This window comes from Glossina fuscipes, unplaced genomic scaffold (assembly GCF_014805625.2).
Source record: "Glossina fuscipes isolate IAEA_lab_2018 unplaced genomic scaffold, Yale_Gfus_2 91, whole genome shotgun sequence".
NCBI classification, from domain to species: Eukaryota; Metazoa; Arthropoda; class Insecta; order Diptera; family Glossinidae; genus Glossina; species Glossina fuscipes.
This window is the reverse complement of record NW_023998445.1, coordinates 190,664-211,095: the sequence shown is the minus strand read 5'-3', so window position 1 is coordinate 211,095 and position 20,432 is coordinate 190,664. Positions and strand designations below refer to the sequence as shown.

General features: G+C 34.2%; 2 protein-coding genes across 4 annotated transcripts in view; both read left to right on the top strand.

Moving 5' to 3' along the window:
• LOC119638643 overlaps positions 1-20,432 on the top strand; it is a 62,018-nt gene that overhangs the window by 29,574 nt on the left and 12,012 nt on the right. The window lies entirely within an intron of this gene.
• Positions 969-2,955, top strand: LOC119638642 (4-coumarate--CoA ligase-like 6). Its single transcript, XM_038035544.1, has 4 exons — positions 969-1,464; positions 1,526-1,724; positions 1,781-1,900; positions 1,980-2,955. Exons 1-4 carry the CDS (start codon positions 1,113-1,115, stop codon positions 2,944-2,946), a joined length of 1,638 nt encoding a protein of 545 aa, XP_037891472.1. The 5' UTR covers positions 969-1,112; the 3' UTR covers positions 2,947-2,955.

Genomic DNA, 20,432 nt, shown 5'->3' with positions numbered 1-20,432 from the left:
TTATAAACATTCTCGTAGCCGCACAAAGTAAGCTACCTGCACCAACATGAACAAGTTGACCACGCCTACCTAATATTACTACCTATATAAATCTCTTTTTGTCCTTTTTAAGATAACGGTGGTGAATATAAACGTGTTGGTCACGATCGAGTTTAATTTTCCTACCCGCGATTGTTTTATTTTTACAGAGAAATTTTTTCTAGTGCATGCATAATAACTTGAAAGATAACATTCATGACAATTAAAAAAGAGAGATTTACTATTTTTATACCCATCACTGACAGATAACGGATAATTTTGTTTTGTCAAAACGTTTGCAACGTCCAGAGGGAAGCTTCAGAGACCACACAAAGTGTATATTTTCTTGATCAGCATCAAATTCGGAGACGGATTCAAGCATGTCCGTCTGCTCATCTATCTGATTGTGTGATGTGTATTGTAAGCATTCTCTTGGCCATAAAAATGAAGCTATCGACTTCAAATTTGCAAACGAAACCGCCTACAACGCCCACATGTTTTTACAAAGAAAACCTACAATGAGCAAAGGGCTCGTTGCTCATAAGCTACACCGTATACACGGTATAAATTTCCACAAAATTATTCCACCAAAATGAAAAGAATCAGCTACGCCCACCGAAAGTTATGAAGTACGCGAATTTATATTTTTCCGTTGTTTCAATCGTGCATAAGATAGAGGTGACGGGTATAAATGGTCCGGTCACGACCGAATATAATCTTCTTACTTGTTATTACTATAATAATAAAATACTTGTGTATTCGTGTTATCAACAAATGAAATCGTATTTAACAAAGTGCATCACAAAGGTTATCAGTCGCTCTTTGAGATAAATATATCTCTTCAGATAATGCCAGGTCTATAAATCTAAAGAAGGCTAATTATACGATTGTGAGAAGTAAGTCGTTAACTTTTCATTTCGAATTTTTAAAAGTTAAAAGTCAGTAAAAGTTAATATAATTCTTCACTTAGTTACGTTAGCTCATATGCTATACCTGGCTATTATTATCAAGAAAAGTGCTTGATTTCATTCACTTATATAAACGGGCTTGACCTACTATTACTATTTTGTGATTGCGTTCGGACAACGTGCAAGATGCCCGTTTATTGCGGAACAAGTTACGATAGCGCGAATAAAATATGGTCGGGACCTGAACAAAAAGATTTTTATAATTATGACCTGACATTGGGAGAAGCGATTGTTGAAAAGTTGCAACAAATTCCCGATAAAGTTGTGCAAATTATGGATTCTACCGGTGAACAAGTGAAAGCTAAAGATTTACTTATGAATAGTAAGAATATAGTCAGAAATTTCGTCGCAATGGGTTTAATGCGAGGAGATGTGATCGGTTTATATGCCAGCAATACAACGCATTTATCTGCGGTAATGCTGGCAGCCTGGTTAACTGGCTTATGTACCCATGCTGCCTACGAAGGTTGCGATAAAGGTGAATATGTAAGAAATTCGTTTGCAAGAGAAATTGTTTCTCAACTTTACCAACTTTTTAGATGAATTAAAAATCATTTTCGATCTATCGAAACCAAAAATTATATTTTGTGATTCGGAGAATTCTTATAAAGCTCAGACAGCCAATCAAGAATTGAATTTAAAAGCAAAGATCTATTTAATGCATTCCAATATAGATGCTCAATTTCCGTCCGTAACGGAACTTATGAAAGTTAAGGAACATTTACCAGACATGGCGCTGTAAGTAATTTAAAGTTTCAGTAGCATTTAGGGGGACCTAAGCTAATGCTTTCTAGATTTCCTTGCTTTCCCTTAAACGGTGATGATGCGGCTGTTATATTATGTTCGTCTGGCACGACTGGACCACCAAAGGGTGTGTTGTGTTCTCATCAGGCTTTGCTAAATCGTTACGTATTGTAAGTTCAGGTGCTTTCTAGGGAAATAAAAAAAAAAAAAAGCTCCGCTTGAACTATTTTTTTTTCTTCTCGACTCTAGCCAAACATTTACCGCAAATTCGGTAGGCTTTACATTTAGTTCCATGTACTGGATGTCTGGCTTATTTGTCCTTAAGGAGACTCTCTTAAAAGGTGGTCTACGTATAATCACTAATCAACCGTTTAGTCCGGAATACTTCCTGCACTTAATCGAACGTTATAAAATAACTCATGTTATAGCGAATCCCAGTCAATTGGCAGAGTTGTCTTTAAAGTCTAAAAACGTAGCTAACACAGCTAAACGTATGAATTCTATTGATACCATTATAGGCGGCGGGTCGAAAATTTTGCCCATAGTGGCAAACCAAATATTAAGGCTTCTAAAATCAGAAAACCGATATAAACGGTTCGTAGTAGCCTATGGTATCTCTGAATTTGGAGCATTGTCTTATAATTATACCGGTCAGCTTGATACCGAAGGTCTTCTAGCTCCTAACTTACAAGTACGTATTGTCGATAGAAGTGAAAATCTTTTGGGATCCAATGAGCAAGGTGAACTACAATGTTGGTCTCCATACAAATGGTTGGGTTACTTAAATAATCCTACAGCTACTCAAAAGTGCTTAACAGACAACTGGTTCCGTACGGGCGATATTGGTTACTTCGACGAAGACGGCTACTTACATATATGCTCACGAGTTGGTGATGTTTTCAAATCGAATAATATACAAATTTATCCAGAGAAAGTGGAAAACATTCTCATGAAATTGAGAGGAGTACAGGAATGTTGTGTTTTCGGTCAACCTGATGTCATTAAAACAAATCTGGTTGCTTGTGCTGTGGTGAAGACAAACGATATTGAGGGCGATAATTTAAATGAAAAGAAAATTTATCGATTTGTTGAAGAGGAATTACCGCCAGTGTATCATCTCAAGGGTGGCATATATTTTTTGAAACAACTGCCCAGAACTGGTTCGGGAAAAGTCCTACGACGAAAAGTTATCGAAATGTTACAAAAAAAATTGTAAAAAAACACTATAAACTAATTCGAAATAATAAATGAAGTTCTTATGGGTACTCTAGGTCAAAAGAAATTTTATAACTTTGGCTTACGGTTTGGAACTATAATGAGGGGGCGAGGGGAAATATATGATTATTACATCAATATGCAATTCTAGATTGCTAGAGTCTGTTTTTCAACGGATCCGTCTGCAGCTGCATCTGCATCTCCGTCTCTCTGTCCATTCACTTATTGATTTATTTATTCATGCGTTTCTCAATTCAACAGCTTCCTGTCTATTGATTCCGTTCATTCGCAAATCTCTCTATGTATGTACGTCCAGTTTTCTATGTATCTGCATGTTGGATAACCGATGCTTTTCCATTTCGAGCAAATTTCCTTGCCGCTGCTACATTATTCGACAAGGTCATCTTCCTCTTTTCCCTTCCCCGTTTCACGTACACTTTCTTTCCAGCATTTGAAGCTTCAAATGAATTGAAGGTAGCTTTGGATCTTGCCGCTCAAGTTCAATTCTACTACTGCTACTACCATAAGGGTAATATATATCCAAATATGAGTGACTGTACCAGATTTGCTCCCTGCGTATCCAAAAGCCGATCCAAGCAGGATATATTGAAATGAATTTTGGAAAACGTGACTTGCTTCTCATATTTTTTTTTTTTTTTTGAAGAAGAGGAAGATCCAAGCATTCAGTTAGGTATCTAAAATTGAAGATTTGATGTAGGACGAAGATATACGTTGAAACTTTTTTCTAAAAAACTACTTTAACGTCTTACGTGAAATGACTTTGTGCGAGATTAAGTGTGCTATTCCTGAGAATATTAAGTTCGCATCACTAGATTGTGATTTTTTGAATAACGTAGATTCTACCTACAATATTCACATCCTACACCACTTGCAATACAAGGGTATATTAAGTTTGTGCGAACGTATGTAATACTTAGAAGCACTTAAGACAGGCCCAACTTTTCTCGTACAGACCGGTAATTACCGTGAATGTACTAAATTTTATTAAAATACATCGAAAATGACGTCCTGTAGGTTTCACACAAAGCTGCATGAACAGACATCAGACAAACAGACAAACAGAAAAGATTAGCATAATTTTCTAATGTACGTAATGTTACATACGTCCGCACAAACTAAATGTACCCTGAACCACAGGTGATGTAGGTTATAAGTATATGGATGGATACATGATATTTATGTTTATATGAATAGTGAATTCATATAATAAATCGAAATAATAAAATTTTAATGATTCTCATAACGGACTAAAAGTCCCATCGTGGTATGACTCGCTGTAAAAACTTGTGCTACAAACGTACATCAAGTTCTTGTGCGAATGTATGCAACGTTCAGAAGGAGTTGAAACAGAGCCACCCTTCAGTGAGAGTCACTTTCCGAATCGATTTAAGATTGTCCGTCCGTCTGTCCGTCTAGCGGTTTTGTTTTCTTGTATTCAACTTACAAGTTGTAAATTTTTCAATATTTAGATGAAATTTGACACATTGCCGTGTTTCGAGCCAAGGACGAAAACTATTAAAAATGTGTTCAAATTGAACCACTTTTTCGACTATTTTCCATATAAAGCCATATTTTGAAAAGTCTTTATAAGAAAGAGCTACAATAAAGTATTTAATGGAAAATTGCGGCCCACTATAGTGTTTATACTTGTTTTTGCATTAATTGATAATATGCTTAATATTTTCTATAAAAAAAATGAAGATTGAAAACTAATGAAAAGTTTTGATAAAAAAATTCATAAAAATACTTGATAGTGTTACGGAAATCTCAAATCCAGTTGAGTCCATTTAACTGATTTTCTGAAATAATAAATTCCCTAGAGAAGGAAAATCCAAGTGCATATAAGCGCCGTGTCATGCAGCTGCCGCGGACGAGTACAATTAGCGGAAAAGCAGGTTAACGGATTAAAAATGAAGCCATGAACGCAGATAATAGCAATATGCCTTGTAGAAATGTATATAAATGGATTAGTAGCGGAAGACAGTGTCAGTCGGATAAGAATATTTGAGTCGAAAAAAAAATATCAGAGTTGAGAAGTCGAGATTAATTGCAGATAGTTCTACCCTTAAACAAATTGATTGTAAATGAAAGAGTATTGTAGTGGAAACGTGCAAGTGTCCATTGACACGAACCATAACCGATCAAAACGAATTTCGTAACAATGCATACATAAACGTATATGTACGTACTTTATAATCTGTTTTACTAATCGATTCTCGTAGAATTTTGATGAATAATTCTGGGCATTTTATAAACCACATACTAAAATTAATATATCCTTAGATTTTAGTAAAAATAATATATATATGTGTAGGGAATAAATGAGAAAAAAAAAAGAGAAGAAGAAGAAGAAGAAGAAAAGGTACACTTTATGTCTACCGGGTATTATATTACATATAAATCTTAATCATCGTTATAACCATTTAATTATACGACTATTAAGCTCAAGGCCTTTTTATATATTGTATATCGCGTAACTTGAGACGAAAGTTATCATAGTATAGAGTAAAAGATAAATGCATTTTTAATTATAACTAAAGGTAGACAGCATTTAGGTAAACTAAAAGAGGTAGATAAAGTCTTATAAACATATATATGCACTTTTGAAAAGCTAAAAAAAGGAAAAGAAAAAGCGCAAAAGAAAAGGAAAATAAAAACCAATATTTACTTTGTTTCTCTATACTTTAACTGTCGAGTTAAAATTTACTCGTTGTGGGATGTGAAGACGAGAAAAAGAAAAATGAAAAGTGAAAAATATAAAAATTGTTCTTTCTTTCCTTAAATACGTTAAAGTTTCAGATAACAACTCTCAACTTCTCTTGACCAACAAACGCCTACGAAATCAATTAATAGTTTTACCAAATGGACTGATATATATATATACATATATATGGGTATTTGTATATATATATATATATATATTATTTTTTTTTTTGCTTTTGTAAACGACTTTTTCGCTATTGAGTTCAAAGTTGACGCGCTCGACTGCCCAGCTAATGGATATAAGCAAAATACAAACATTAGACGAGATTAAAAAGCGAAGAAAAGAGAAAAACCGCTTAACGAAGCTTTCGATGATTATAAGCAACAGTAGGTTGTAAGTAATCGCACACATTTGTATAACTAAATATAACATTAGAACAAAGGTTTCCGCTTAGACAGCCATCTACAACGAAAAGAATCCAAACAAATATAAAGTTATAATAAAGTTGCTCAACACTGTTGCTTGTTTACTTCGCATACGAAACGATACAATATAACACTATTTGAGTCTTTTTAACATGATCTAAACTCTGTTGCTTGCCCTTTACTTACTCTCTTGGTCTTAATTCGAAAACAATGTATCAGAGTAAATACAATGGAAATTTTAAAACATTGCCAACCAAGCGCACATCATCTGTAAATCGACAAAAATTGTTGTTGTTGTTGTTGTTGTTGTGACTTTTTTTTTTTTTATTTTTATTTCGTACGTAGGAAATAACAATAATTGAATTTTAAACGTTTGTACCTTTTAAGGTATAAACAACAATAATAGTAAGAACAACAATAGCAAGAAAAATAACAACAATAACAATAACAATATACATATATATATTTTATCTTTAAGTTCTTTATCGCTGACCAGCCAGACGCTGACGTGGGGCCTACTCTATAGGCCGATAAATGCGCCAGCTAGCCAGCTAGCCAGCCAGCCGATCAACCAGTCAGCCAGTCAGCCAACATTGTTAGCATTTACGTCTCTGTGTGTTTTTATTGCGTTAAAGTTTGTCGTTTAAGTCTTTTATGTGATACTTCCTTTCTTCTCTTCACTCCTCAACCTCAAGGCGAACCTTATACTTTTCTTTGTCTTTGTCTTTTTCATTTTTTTTTTCTTTTTCTCTTTTTTATCGCTAGCATTGAACAGACATTTTAATGGTTTGTTCAAGTGCTTACCAACAATTGAATTAAGTGTTTATATTAAATAGAGTTTCGCATATGATTTTCAACATGCAATTCTGTAATTTATCTTCATTTTCTCTATGGATTATAATGGACACAAATGGTTACAAGGGCTGGACGCAGAAGGTGGAAACGTGAAAAACCTATATAATAGTTTTGTAAACATAATCATTAATGCTCGTATTGCATAGAGTGTGAGCTTGTACTAATTAATTAAATAAAGTAATTTTAAATATTTAAGAGAATAATATTTAAAAAAAATAATCTATGATATGATGGACTGACTCGAAGGAAATATCGAATTATTATTATCTTCCTTCAACCGAATAGAAATTTATTCCTTTTTGATATACTGACTGTGTGTGCAGCATTTAAAAATATGTATGTAAAAGTTCCAAAAGCGGCCACGAATAAAATTTCTTTTTTAATTCCCTTCTTACCTGGAACCTAGGGCCAATTTCTTTGTTCCCGGTTGCCTATGGAACTATTTATTGTCTTCCTCCCACCTCCACACCTGCCTATTGATCTGTTTGCTTATCCGTTTGCTCGAACTCCAGTCTTTTCTATTTCACAGTTCTCTTCTCCATATATTTCCGATTGCTTCTCTGGCGATGAGTCTGTCTACCTCTTCATCGACTTGGCAGTCTGTTGTTTCCCCGTTTTTTGTGGGCCGTTCATAGGATGGCGAGTCTTGGTCAATTTTTATTTTCCAGTGACGAAAATTTAATTATAAAGTGGACAAGGAGTCCTTTTCTTAACAGAGAAGACTTTATTGCTCATGTTGGTCATGTTACTTGCCTTTGCTGCTAGCTGTCTAAGAAGTAGTAGCTGGTTGGGAGCGTACCGTTGATGTCAATAGATCTATGATTCCTTTCTAGTCATTGGAAACGTCTTCTCAAGTAGTTTCCTATTGGATTTGATTAAGGCAAAAATCAATGTTGTATTAAATATCTCATTTATTTCGGCATACCGCGTCCAGACTACGTCCACCCGCGTGCACCTTTACACGCGATGAATGTAGGCATATTTATATGCCAGGGCACATGTTTAACTCTAGCGGTAGTTGTCAATCCACTTTTTTATGCCAGTCGTGCTATATTTCGCTTTATCTTTCCGGTGGATTCTGGACTGTCCGCCTTCTTGGGTTACCCTTCGTCTACCTACTCTTTCCCCTTGTAGGTGTCTGTCTTTTTGTTCATTCGTTACACATAGTAAAATATTTTCCAATATCAGACATTTAAAAAGTATGCATATTTAGGCGAATGTCCAAAGAGAACGCTAGACAACAGAATTTCACATAGAACTAAACTGAAAGAGTATTCACTAAGCTGGCAGAAATTGCGGACTTCTCTCATCTAATATTGACATATAAGTGTACTTCGTAAAACTTCTTTAATTTACATTAAAGAATTGTGTATAATTGTGTGTAATTACACACAAACCAGATAGATTGATAAAGATACCAATCGATATGCTATAGATGGGAAGAGATGATCGTCTTCCTGCCAACAAATCGCCTAAATACTGCTTTGCTTTTCAACTAGAAATTTTTCCATATCCGCACGGGAATCTGTTCAACTTCATTGGGCGTTACGGGGACATTCATTGCCAGGCACTTTTAAAGGAGTTGACAATATTAAGCTGGTTGCCTTTCGTCTGAATGCTGGTATTTTTGAACAGTCCCGGCAACCGCTTGAATCTGAAATATTGCTTTAATATAAGAATTTTAGCCTCTGAGTTGCAGATTGTGCGCAACTTAAGTATATCGATTGTCTTATGAAAATTTCTAATAAGTGAAAGTCATTATCCTGATTATCTACAGAAATTTGCCACACACTTGAGTCTTAAAAGCATCCGATCAAGAATCTTAAAGAGAAGCATTAAAGATTTTGAAATCACAAACACACGAATAGACTAAAGAAGATGAGATAGTGTGTGGGTGTGTGTGTGTGTGTGTGTGTGTGTGTGTTTACAAACAAAATTATATTATTATATATCATAATGCAATATTTTCCCTTTAGATGCCATAGTAGCTATAATAATTTTAGGAAAGCCTTCAACAAAGATATTTTTCAAAGTCAACGAAATAACTCACTTTTACTCCAAGTATGTACTAAGTATCCGTATCCATCTAAAAAGTGAAAAAAAGCACAATAACAACAACATATTTTAATTTTTTATGCAAATTGCTAAGTCATGACTTTCTGATATGCAATTGCCAAGGAGTATAATAAGTTTGTCATTGTGTTTGTAACATCAGCTCTATAGAATGCAAATTTTTATATAAAAACTTGGCTAACATAAATCAAAAGAGATAACAACGTAGGAATGAACCTAATGACCTTGACCGAAGCTTATTTTTTTTATCAATTTCACGTATAAAACTGAGTTCAATTGAGTTTCTATTGCATGAAATCATGGCTCATTTATTCCATTCATTTGTAGGAAATTAAGCTTAGTTAGCTAATTGTTAATTCCATAGTATCGTCGGTTCTTTACGAAAAGTTAACTTAAGTTAACTCATTGTCGTGAGTTGAGGGTATTTCTCAAAGGAAAGCGAAATTCTTGCCTCGCCTCGCACAGCACTTTATGGTCATTTTTGTTTACTGCTCCGCATATCCATTCTTTATTTCCTTATTTTATTATTACCACAATTTATGTGGCTTAGGCGCTTGCATTTTTATTTTCAAAAAGAAAAAAAAAAAATAATTTGCAACATGAGCTTTGTTTGGAAAAATTTTATTACTTTTTTATTGCAACGATTTTATAAGAAGAACAACAATGCTTTGAATGTTAGGATATTGATCTGCTAAAGATTTCATACTTAACATCCAATCTAATGTTTTCTAAACCATCTAAGACTTGTCTATCCTCTTCTCTATCCGCCTACTGCCCCACCTGCATTTTTTCATACATTTATGTACCGATAGATAGTGAACATTGAGTATTCATTTCATACTTAATATATGAGTCGTTAATTTTGAAAATGGTATAAGTTGATAAGACTTGAACCGATGTTGAAATATAGCAAATATTGAGTGACTATAATGAAAATACAAATACACCTTCAATGCTATCGAAGACTCTTTACTTAGTTGTTAATTGATAAGAAATCTCAACCATCATTATGTTCGTATATACATAGATCGAATTTCCCCAGAATTCTTGTAATCTCTAATCCAATCGAATAAAGCAAATTTTCTTAGAGTCATTCATTAAACTTTCAGTTATAAATATATATATATATATGTATGTATTAAATTTAGTCTTATTAGTAGACTGATCGCTATCCACTTTTGTTCCCACTGTGTAGATTATCTTGGGAACAGTTTTTCAGTTATAGGTGAAGTTAAGAAAAGAAAAAATTGTTTAGTTTTTTTCGATATTCAATTTCTTATCTACTGCGTGGGCGTGGCTGTAAATATTTTTTAACTCCTTTTCGGATCCTTTATTTTTCCAATTGTAACAATCCCGCGTAAAAAATGAATCAAATTGATTCACTTTGTGCCTTTGTTACCTCAAAAGCTAGAACAGGTCGGAAAAAGCTATTAGTTATAGTTAACAAAAGGGCTTATCATGAAAACTTGTTAAGTCATTAAAAATTTTTGAAATATTACAAGTTTTATAAGGGCTTTTTTGAAGCTCCAAAGCTATTCTAATGTTAAAGTGTTCTCTTTTACTCTCTGAAGAAGCTATCATAGAAGACATGATTAATGGACTTTTTCCGCTTAATGAAAAAATTTTAAATTATTTTGATTGATTCTCCAATGAATCTGTCATTGAATGCTTACTTAACTTAACAGATGGTTAACTATGCTGTAATAAAACTATTATTAACTTGTTCCTTTCCTAAAATGACATTATACGACTTTCTAATACAACGGCTCACATATACATTTTTTGTTTGCTTTTTTTTTTTCATTATAAATTCTTCGGTTTTTTTTCTTCATCTCATAAACCACACGATTATTATTATGAAAATTTGTTTAGAAGATTTTATGCAAAAAAAAAAAAAAAACAAAAAAAAAAAGACGAAATACAAAGGAAAAGGAAAAGAAAACAAAAAATGAAAAGTAATAATTTTCATATTCAATTCAAATTCAATTGCAAGGTAAAGGCTAAAGAAAGAACTATTGAAGAGAATAAAAAAAGCAAAAAAAAAAAAAAAAGAAAAAGTGAAATCACTACCAAACAACAAACTCATAACACATAATAATAAAGCAAAAGAGCTCTCCGTACCAAGTTTAATGTTTACTGTGTGATTTAATGTGGTTTCACAATAGCTCTCTGCGTTTTATATAGTCAAACAGCCAGTTATCAACCAATTTCAGTGCTTTTTATAATTGGTCTATAACAACAACAACAACAACAACAACAATAATAATAACTATAACAAAAGAAAACGATCTACCAACTTGAACATCTTTTGAGTGATGGTCTCATTGATTATGTTGGGATGTATTCTGATCCTGATCAAGATGATGACGATGATGATCATCACGATGATGATCACGATGCAAACATAGCCGCCAGCATACAAAAGGTAAAAAAAGGTTTGCAGGCAGGCGTACATACGCTATAAAAATTTACAAAAAAAAAACAAAAAAAAAAATGAAAAACAAAAAGCGAAGAAACAGCAAAAAAAAAAATAAAATAAAATAAGTGTTGTAAGCGCGCTTCCTTACATCCACATACATCATAAGATTGGCCAGACCAAGAGCAACGGGTACATGCAGCTTCAGATTCACGTCCTAGTTAGTGATGAGCGAAAAAAGCCACTTTTATTTACCAAGACTACCAATCTTCCTCTGCGCTATACTTTACCTACGAAAAAGCTGGTTATTTACTTGTTGTTGTTTTTATTGCTGTTCTTGTTGTTGTTGTTGAATAAATCTAATACTAAGGCTTGTTATAAATCATGTCAAGTTTCATTCTTTTCATTTTGCAATTTTTTTTTCTGCTTTTTTTTGTATTTTATTTTGCTAAACAACATTTAAGCCTACCGCGGCCCATGCGTTTCATGGTTTCGCGTTAATTTGAATCTCTTTCTTGCTGACATCGCGGTAAGCGCAAGTTGTTAAAGTGAAATTCCACCATATTATAAAACTGATAACATCACCAGAGTATTCATTCAGAAATACCCACACAACCTAACTAGCCAACCGACAAAACACGAACCATTGAAAGGGAATCTTTTTTCGACAACCAATTCATAGACAAAGAATACAAAGGTTAGAAGATCTTTGAGGGGATCTTTCAATTTACAAAGAAAAAAAAGTGCAAGAAAAAATTATATAAAATTCGGTTTAGACCGAATCTTTTGATACTCAACATGTAGGCAATAATGTGAACGTAATGGGCCAGGTTGGCATCATTATCTCTAACGGCATTTTATACCAAATACTGCAGCAGCGTTGTTTATATAAATTAATCGTTCCGGTCTACTCTCGACAATTATGTCCAGGGCAAAGTTGAAAATAATCGTGTTTCGAAAACCTTGAAAAGTTTGGCTTATTTTACAATATAAACTTGACTAAGGTGATGGTGTCTCGCGGCCTTGCAAAGAAATTCGTAATGCTTATGGTGAAGATGCTTTATGCAAACCATTAGCACGCAAATAGTTTGCTTGTTTCCAATCTGGAAATTCCGATGATGAAGGCGTGTCACGATTTGGCCGCCTAACCGTTGATTAAGTCGATGAAATTCTTCAAAGAATTCAGTAAGATCGGAACATTTTACTGCATCGCTACGGAAACGATCGAAAAGTAATTTCGCCCCCATTTGCGTAGCGCGGGACGCATAAAGGAAGCGAGATATATGAGAGTGAAAGGTTTAATGGTTGGAAATAAATTTCCTAAACCGCTCCTGAAACGCGATTGAACTTGGTTACTGGCGCGGTAACAATGGCCGAAGAATATTGCACTCTAAGCGACACACAGGGCGACAGAGATCAGATTGGCGCCCCCAGCAAGCTAATGCTTTATGTTTGATAAGTGCGAAATGAAGTCGTGCGACGTGAGGTGCTACAACCTGAACAGGCAATTGATTCCACCCTTTAATGTCCACACGTAAGGCGAAGTAAATGCGCAATTAACGTAAACCATCAAGAAGAGATCAACAGCAATTTCATCCTTCTTCACTCTATAAGAATTAAAAGAACTTGGTTATGAAGGGTCATCTGCCTCTCTATTCACTTGATTCGCTCTTGGGCAAAACTCTCTTAATGGTGTAAAGCTGACTTGTAGAAATGCCTGTGAAAATTGCTTACCTACAAATTCGAAAATTGGACGACGTAACGGTTTTATCAAGAGGCTAGCGATCATTTAAAATTAAAGCAGTAAATGTCCTTGAATTTGTTGAGGAAAAAAATGATCGATTTTAACATTGCAAAGCATAACACGCACACAATGGGCTCAAAGAAAGGCTTTATGTGCCCATTTGTGCAAATAGATAAGAATCGCGACTACCAAGTCGATATTCTCAGGCTTAAATGTCAATCCAAGCGGTTAATGATGTTACGGTTAGTCCTTATTTCTTTCTCTTTCCCTGCTTCTTTCTAGCCATCAGCGTGCTGCAAGTAAAGAGAACATGGGCTGAGCGGTTGGCCAGGATTAAATTGAAAAAAGAGAACGAACTTTCATCCTAATAAAGTTTACTAATTCGATGTTCCCTCAAATCGCGGTTGCAACATTTCTAATTTCAAGAAGAAGAATGGACCAGCTGCTAAGTTTAGAAGGGCGCACTTGTAGCAAGCCATTAAATTTCTCGAGCATTTTTTTCGATTCGAGATGTGTGGAATTCAAAGCGAATACCGCTTTGTTCCTGGAAATTGTCTGAACCCTTTGATATGGCATTTTTTAAAACCCACCACTTAACATACAGTACAGTTTATTATATAAATCTAAGATGTGCAAGTACCCAACGATGAGAAAGGATTTTATGTGGGCTTTAGCTAGCTATCAAAAAGATGCTCTATGCTAATCCGGGTTAAAAATTGGAAAAAATGATCATAACAAACTTCATAAGTTTCTCTTTTGTTTATCGCCAAATTGTCGACGCAATATGTAATCCGGTTGAGTATAGTAAACGCCAAAAAGGAACAAACATGATCGATAGCATTGAGCTAAACCAGATGTTAGGATCCCTGTAACACATTTGTTATAGGGTGCTCTACGCTTTCCGTGAGAGCGTACAATTTCTGCTGCCTAGTTATGCCTACGTATTTAATGGAATTGCGTAGAACAATTATCCGATTCATCCCTGGACCGATTTAACTGATTTTCAACCAGTTATAAAGCGCATTAGTTCCACTGCTTACAGCTCGTAAATAAAAATTTAAATTTATTTATTATCTTTTAAAACGACTCCAAGAGTTAAGGAAACCGTGTGCAGGTTTTTCGCCAGAGGTGGTTTCATACATTTTCGTTTTTCTTTTTTAGAAAATAGGTAAAAAAAATGTTTTCTTTTTTATTGATAAATGTTTTATTGAGTGTTGCCAACTGCGTGTGGAAGACATGATACGTTCGCTTTTGTTAGAAATACGAGCACTTTTATGTAACATATTTCATTACGATATCGAATCGATGACGATCATGATCATAATGATGATGATGATGATGATGATGATGATGATGAGGATGATGATGTTGATGATGGACAATTACCAGCACTCTTTCAAACAGCAGCAATGTTTACAGTTGATCTTTTATTGTGCATGTGATCCATGGTGCCGTTGAGTCAATTTCTTTAAACTCTTTTCACTAAGGCACAAAAAGATACGGTTTAATGGGCACATTATTGCTACCTAACGCGGAGACGCTTGCTTTGCACTACGATAAGTTGATTGAATCTGCCAAAGAGAATCTTCCTTTCGCTAACCTTTCGCTTAATCGTAATTATTTCAAATCAAAAATTTTAAAGCAATTATTGCCTGACTTTTATATCAAATATTTTTTTTCCATTAAAAAACAAGTTTTTCAAAAATCATGATTATTTAAACTTATTTAAAAAAGGAAGATAACAATATTAAATTTGAAGCATATTTCCGGACGGAATCTTTTCATAAAGGTGGTCAGAAACTATTTCTTCCGTATGTTGGAAATATTCTCAACAGATACGAGAAGTGCACATGATATTTATTTTTTTTACTTTACTGTAAATTTTGTAGAAAAAAAAGGTTTTTTTTTACTAATTGAAGAGGATAGGCCTCCAATAGTGTAAAAAAAAAAAAGATTTTCTATCCGCAGGAGTAGCCAGGCAGGCAAAGGATCTCAACTGACAAGGTAGGGTTGTCAAGGCAGGCAAAAGTATGATCAAAGTTGTCCGGCAGCCTTTAAATCAATGCTTTTGTAAATTAATTTACAAAATAAAAAAACCCTTTTTTTGTATGGGAGGAAAACAAAAGTCCAAGTGGCCGAAGGCAAAAAATCTCGACTAGCATCTCAATGGTCATGGATACGAATCTCAAGTGCGATAGGGTTTTTAATAAAGCCGAAAGCATTATAGATGCTAGTGCTTTAAGACTTTTAGTCTTATTGACTCTAACCACAACAATATTTGTCCTTATGCCCTACACAACCTTTGACGCGAGCTGTGTTCAATTTGTGCGGACGCACGTAATACTCAGAAGGACCTGAAATAGGCCCACCTTTTATTATACCGATCAATTCAGAATCACTGCCTTATTTGATTTAAGTGCAATTGTCCGTCTGCCCCTCTTGTTCTCTTGTGTTCGATCTACAGGTCACAATTTTTAAGATATTTTGACGCAATTTCAGGCAGGTTGACTATAAATGCAATGGTCTGGAAAAAAAAGCTGACTAGCAGCTGTTTACTTGGTTTGCATGGCCCATGTTGACCAAGCTTACTAACCAAAGACAGAAATATATAATCAGCAGCTCTATTGCAATTAGCTTAGGAAAGGATAAATATTATCATTTCCCCTTTGTTCAATCAAAGTTTTTATACGCTCCGCCACTAGTGGTACAAGGGTATATTAAACTTGTGCGGACGTATGCAACATTTAGAAGGACTTGAGATAGACCCGTCCTTTATTATGAACTTGTCTGTCCAAACACAAACGCTTGGTTGGGGAATATTTAGTTTCATAAAATCTTCCCAAATATATCAGATCCGCAAATGTTTATCATATTTTCGGACAGAGATAAAATTATTACGCTTATTTAGAAGTTCCAAGAGGCATTTTCTTTCGCTTAACATAAACAAATATGAGAAAATATTGTTATGTATGTGTTGTAACAAACTGATATTGAAAATGTAAGAAGAAGAAAAATAAATTGTTAAGAAGTATAATATCGAATTGAGATAGTAAGTAATATTTAGCCAATTTAAAGATTGTAAAAAGAGTTTCCTTTACTTTGAAATGACTTGGGGCTAGAAAGTACTCATAAAATACGATTAAGAAAAGGCCCGGCTACGGATGTTAGAAATGATGCCAGCAATTAATAGTAAAGTGAGTTTGTTTTAATGCATTTCAATGCTAGGAACAATTGTTTTCACACATGCAAACATACGTACCTTCATTAGATATTCATTATAAGAAACTTAACGTCAGACAGACCAATAAACCGGCGATGGTAGAAGAAACTTTTATTTGCTTAACAATTATCAGAAATGCATTAAAAATTGTTTTCACATTTACATTTGTTTGTGTATATGTGTCTTTCTATTAGTGTATGTGCGTGTGTGTGTGTGTGTGTGTGTGTGTGGAAAAGAAAGAGAATGCAGAAAAGTTATTTACCAAAGTGCATACAATCATATTTACTTGTATTGTACCTCCAGATAAGTGATGAAAACAATAAATAAAATAAATTTTTTTTTTAGAAAAGTTTTTTCTTAGAAAAATCCTCAATTATTTCTGCTATACCACCAAGTATGTTTACCTGTGTGTGTTCATTTAAGTATTTGTGCGTGCTGTTAACCGATTATGTTTATTAAAATAATGATGTAGTAATTTTTTAAGGAAATTATTTTCAATTATGTGCAATGTGTGATTATTTTGTCTGATTACTCTTACCGCCATAACTAAGAAAACAAACAAAACAAACAAAAAGAAGAGAAAAAAATCCAGCGAAATCCGTTGAATTAGAAATTGAAAACTTCTTTTAAGTGAAAATATTTCTTTTTTATTTTTTTTTGTGAAATTTTCCACTTGGAATGCCCATGAAATGGTTATACAATCATTTTATAAACTTTTCCTTCAGTAGTAGAGAAAGTCAATTATTTTTCTAAAATTAACTAGAAATAAAAAGCCTTGACCGAACCTTTTACATCAATCACAATTCTATCCTAAACAAAGGCGAAAAAATAAAATTTCGATAGACGTGGCCGATTTTTTCATTTTCAATTTGTGCTACAGACTCGTGTGTTGACCAGTTTGACCAAGCTACGTGCAAGAAATTCCAATATGTTTGCTGCATCTTAGTTTTTATCATAAGCAGCGGACAGACACAGAGACGTACAGATGGATGGATGGATGGATGGATGGACATGCAAAGATCGATTTGGAATTTACTATTGATCAAGAATACATATATATTACATAATTAGTTGTTACCTTTTTTGAAAAATTCAATATTCTATACAATCTTTTGCCAGTACATAGTTACAAAAATCATAATTTACAACATTTTCTGAATAATAGAAAAAAAGCAATAATAAAAATAAAAAATAATGTTTCCCTAAAGCCCATTACTGACCGTATTCATAACTAATATTTGGTTCCTTACTCCGTTGTGGTCGATTTTGTCGACTCATTATTTGTGTGGTTTAGTTTGGCCACTTAATCGCGGCCAGTTATTCAAAAACAAGAAGCCAGGCAACGGCGCCGAAAATAGAGGAGAAAGAGCAGTCAAGAAATGCGGACTGCTATATATGCCCACAGTGTGAGAAGATAAGTACGACTTAATTTTTATTGAGCTTAGTTAAGGACATCCCTGGACATTGGAAGTCTATGAGGAAAATACTAACTGTTTTTACTTCGGGATATAAGCTATAGGGAAACACGAGTGCATCTACCTGGTGACTAAAGTGTTTACCCTTCGCGTGCCAAATTATTTACGAACAATCCTTTCGATCTCTTCACTTTTTTTCTCGCCCTGTCAACTGGGCACAGACCTTCTTAGAGTTTCATGATCGCTGTGTTTACACCAAATCCCAAGGACTTCACGCTTTTGAGATATAAAATAGCTCTCGCCTTATCCAGAGGGGAGAGAATATTCGCCGCGCTTAACTTGGTTCTGGCTCTTTACGAGTAGTAAGCCTCCCTTCTTCCGCTCTATTGAATATATCAGTTCCCGCTTTTTAATGAACTCGCCATCGACCACCGCGGAATTAACCATGCGCCTTCCATTAACTGCGGACAGGTTTGTGAGGGTGATTTTAAGTGGGAAACACAACGTATGAGCAATTATCCATGTATAAAAACCAAGACGCTATCTTTTTAAATTTTTTACAATACCAGACGGTCAATAGGTAGACGGATGCACGAATGGAAGGATGGAGAGAAGAAATTCAGACCCAGAAATCTTACGTTATGCAACAATTTCCATAATTTCTTGAGTCTCTAATATGACTTTCAAGATCATACGAACGGAAGGACACTAGGCATTAAGTAAAGAAATATAATAATCCTTGCAATAGAGTAAACACTAAATGGGAAGAAATGATTTTTCTGATCAAAATATCCTGCACAATGGTTTGAAATGAGGCCTTCATACTAATGCAAAAAAAAAAAGAAAAAATTAAAGCCTAATGTATAAAATAGTATTGTAACGCTATCAGGACAGTTAATCATATCAGCCTTTTTGTAACCAAAACATGCCTTATTTATCAGTTCTCAAAAATAATGTATATACGCGAATAGAATACAAAATATGACGGTAGAAATCACAGTTCAAAGGACAGTTTTTTGATTATTGTATCAACCTAACGCTATCAGTTTGAAAACAAAAAAAAAAACAATTTAGCTAATTTTTCTAGGCAATTAAATCACTTTACAACGGTCGACATCGCAACTTTGTACTTTTGTTACTTTCTTTTAAGATTATATTCCGAGATTTGCTCTGGTTTTCTTTTACTTTTTGGTATTGAACTTGTCAAGAACTACAAATGAATAAAAGAAAGTTACGTGCTTTCTTAACATTTGCAAACTATTGAAATTTTTTATCATAGTTGATTTGTAAACTCTATTTTACAACGAACATCGTTTCTTATATGTCAATGTAGTTCGTTTTTTAGTCTCTCGCTCGCTTGAATTATCTTTGGAATTCTGTCAGTTTCTTGTTTTTCATGTCTATTAATGTTATTTTAATTTTTTAAAATACGTACTTTCAACTGATTAAAACGAAAAGCTACCTCCAACAGTTTATATGCAATCGCAGCAATTTTATATGCCCGGTTGACAATTTTCAATTGTAACAAATTTCTCAGCAGACGAATTATATTAAACATCTTATGAGGCAAATTTTTAATTAACGCATAAGCATGAGTAAGAAATGCGATTATCAATTCGGTGCCCATTGGTTCACATTTCAAGACGGTAGAGTTTACTTTGACCGTAGCTATGCTGAATTCTTAGCCGATCAAAGCATAACACTTACTGATTGTGCACATGCGAGTTAAGCTGCAGCCATTATCACCCTATATCTTTCCTTTTCCGACCGTTATCGTATTACGCAAATGGCGAAAATTTCCGGAGTGATTGGTTACGTTAAATTACCATACCAATCTGTAACAAGAAATGCAAATAGTAATTGAATGAAATGAATGCAATTTCAAGCAAGAATTTTTCTAATAACCTGAATCCTACAACTGCGTTTGGTTTCCGTGGGCTGGCAGATGCGGGTTTACATTGTCGTATACTTTAGTTAAAGACTTGAACGGCGACGACGACTAAAGATATGAAGTTCCAAGCACAAGCGTTAGCACATATGCCTTGAACCCCTGAAGAAGATGAAGATTCCCATCATCTTTAAGCCATCTTTTACCGTACCTGCCGTAAGCGGTCTTGCCAATAAGGCAAAGTCTTAGGTGAAATGCAAATTTATTCTCAAAAAAGCGACTTTTTCAAGGCAGATTTTTGTCATCAATCGAGCACCTTCAGCCAATAAGTATCGTGCTTTCTGCCAATTCGCGTGAGAACAAAGTGTTGCATGTGTTGCAACTTTTTGTTTCAATAAGCGGACTTGAAAGGAAAAAACTCCACAGCAGCAATTTCGTTAAAAGACACGGCTAACGATAATGTTCTTTACCAATTCGAATCCGACTTTATATCATTCATCACTTTTGCTGAATACAACAATTTGTCAAAACCGCAAGTAATTTATTTCATTTTTATCGATTTTCTTAATGAGTGTAATTGAGAAATCTTCACAATAAATATTTTCAAGTTGTATAAGTAAAACTCTTGTAATGATTGAAATAAATGAAAAATATTATTAGACATAGAAGAATTGGAAGAAGGTGCGCAAAGCTATTATCAGTTTCCTTTGTCTTTCTTGTTTCCAT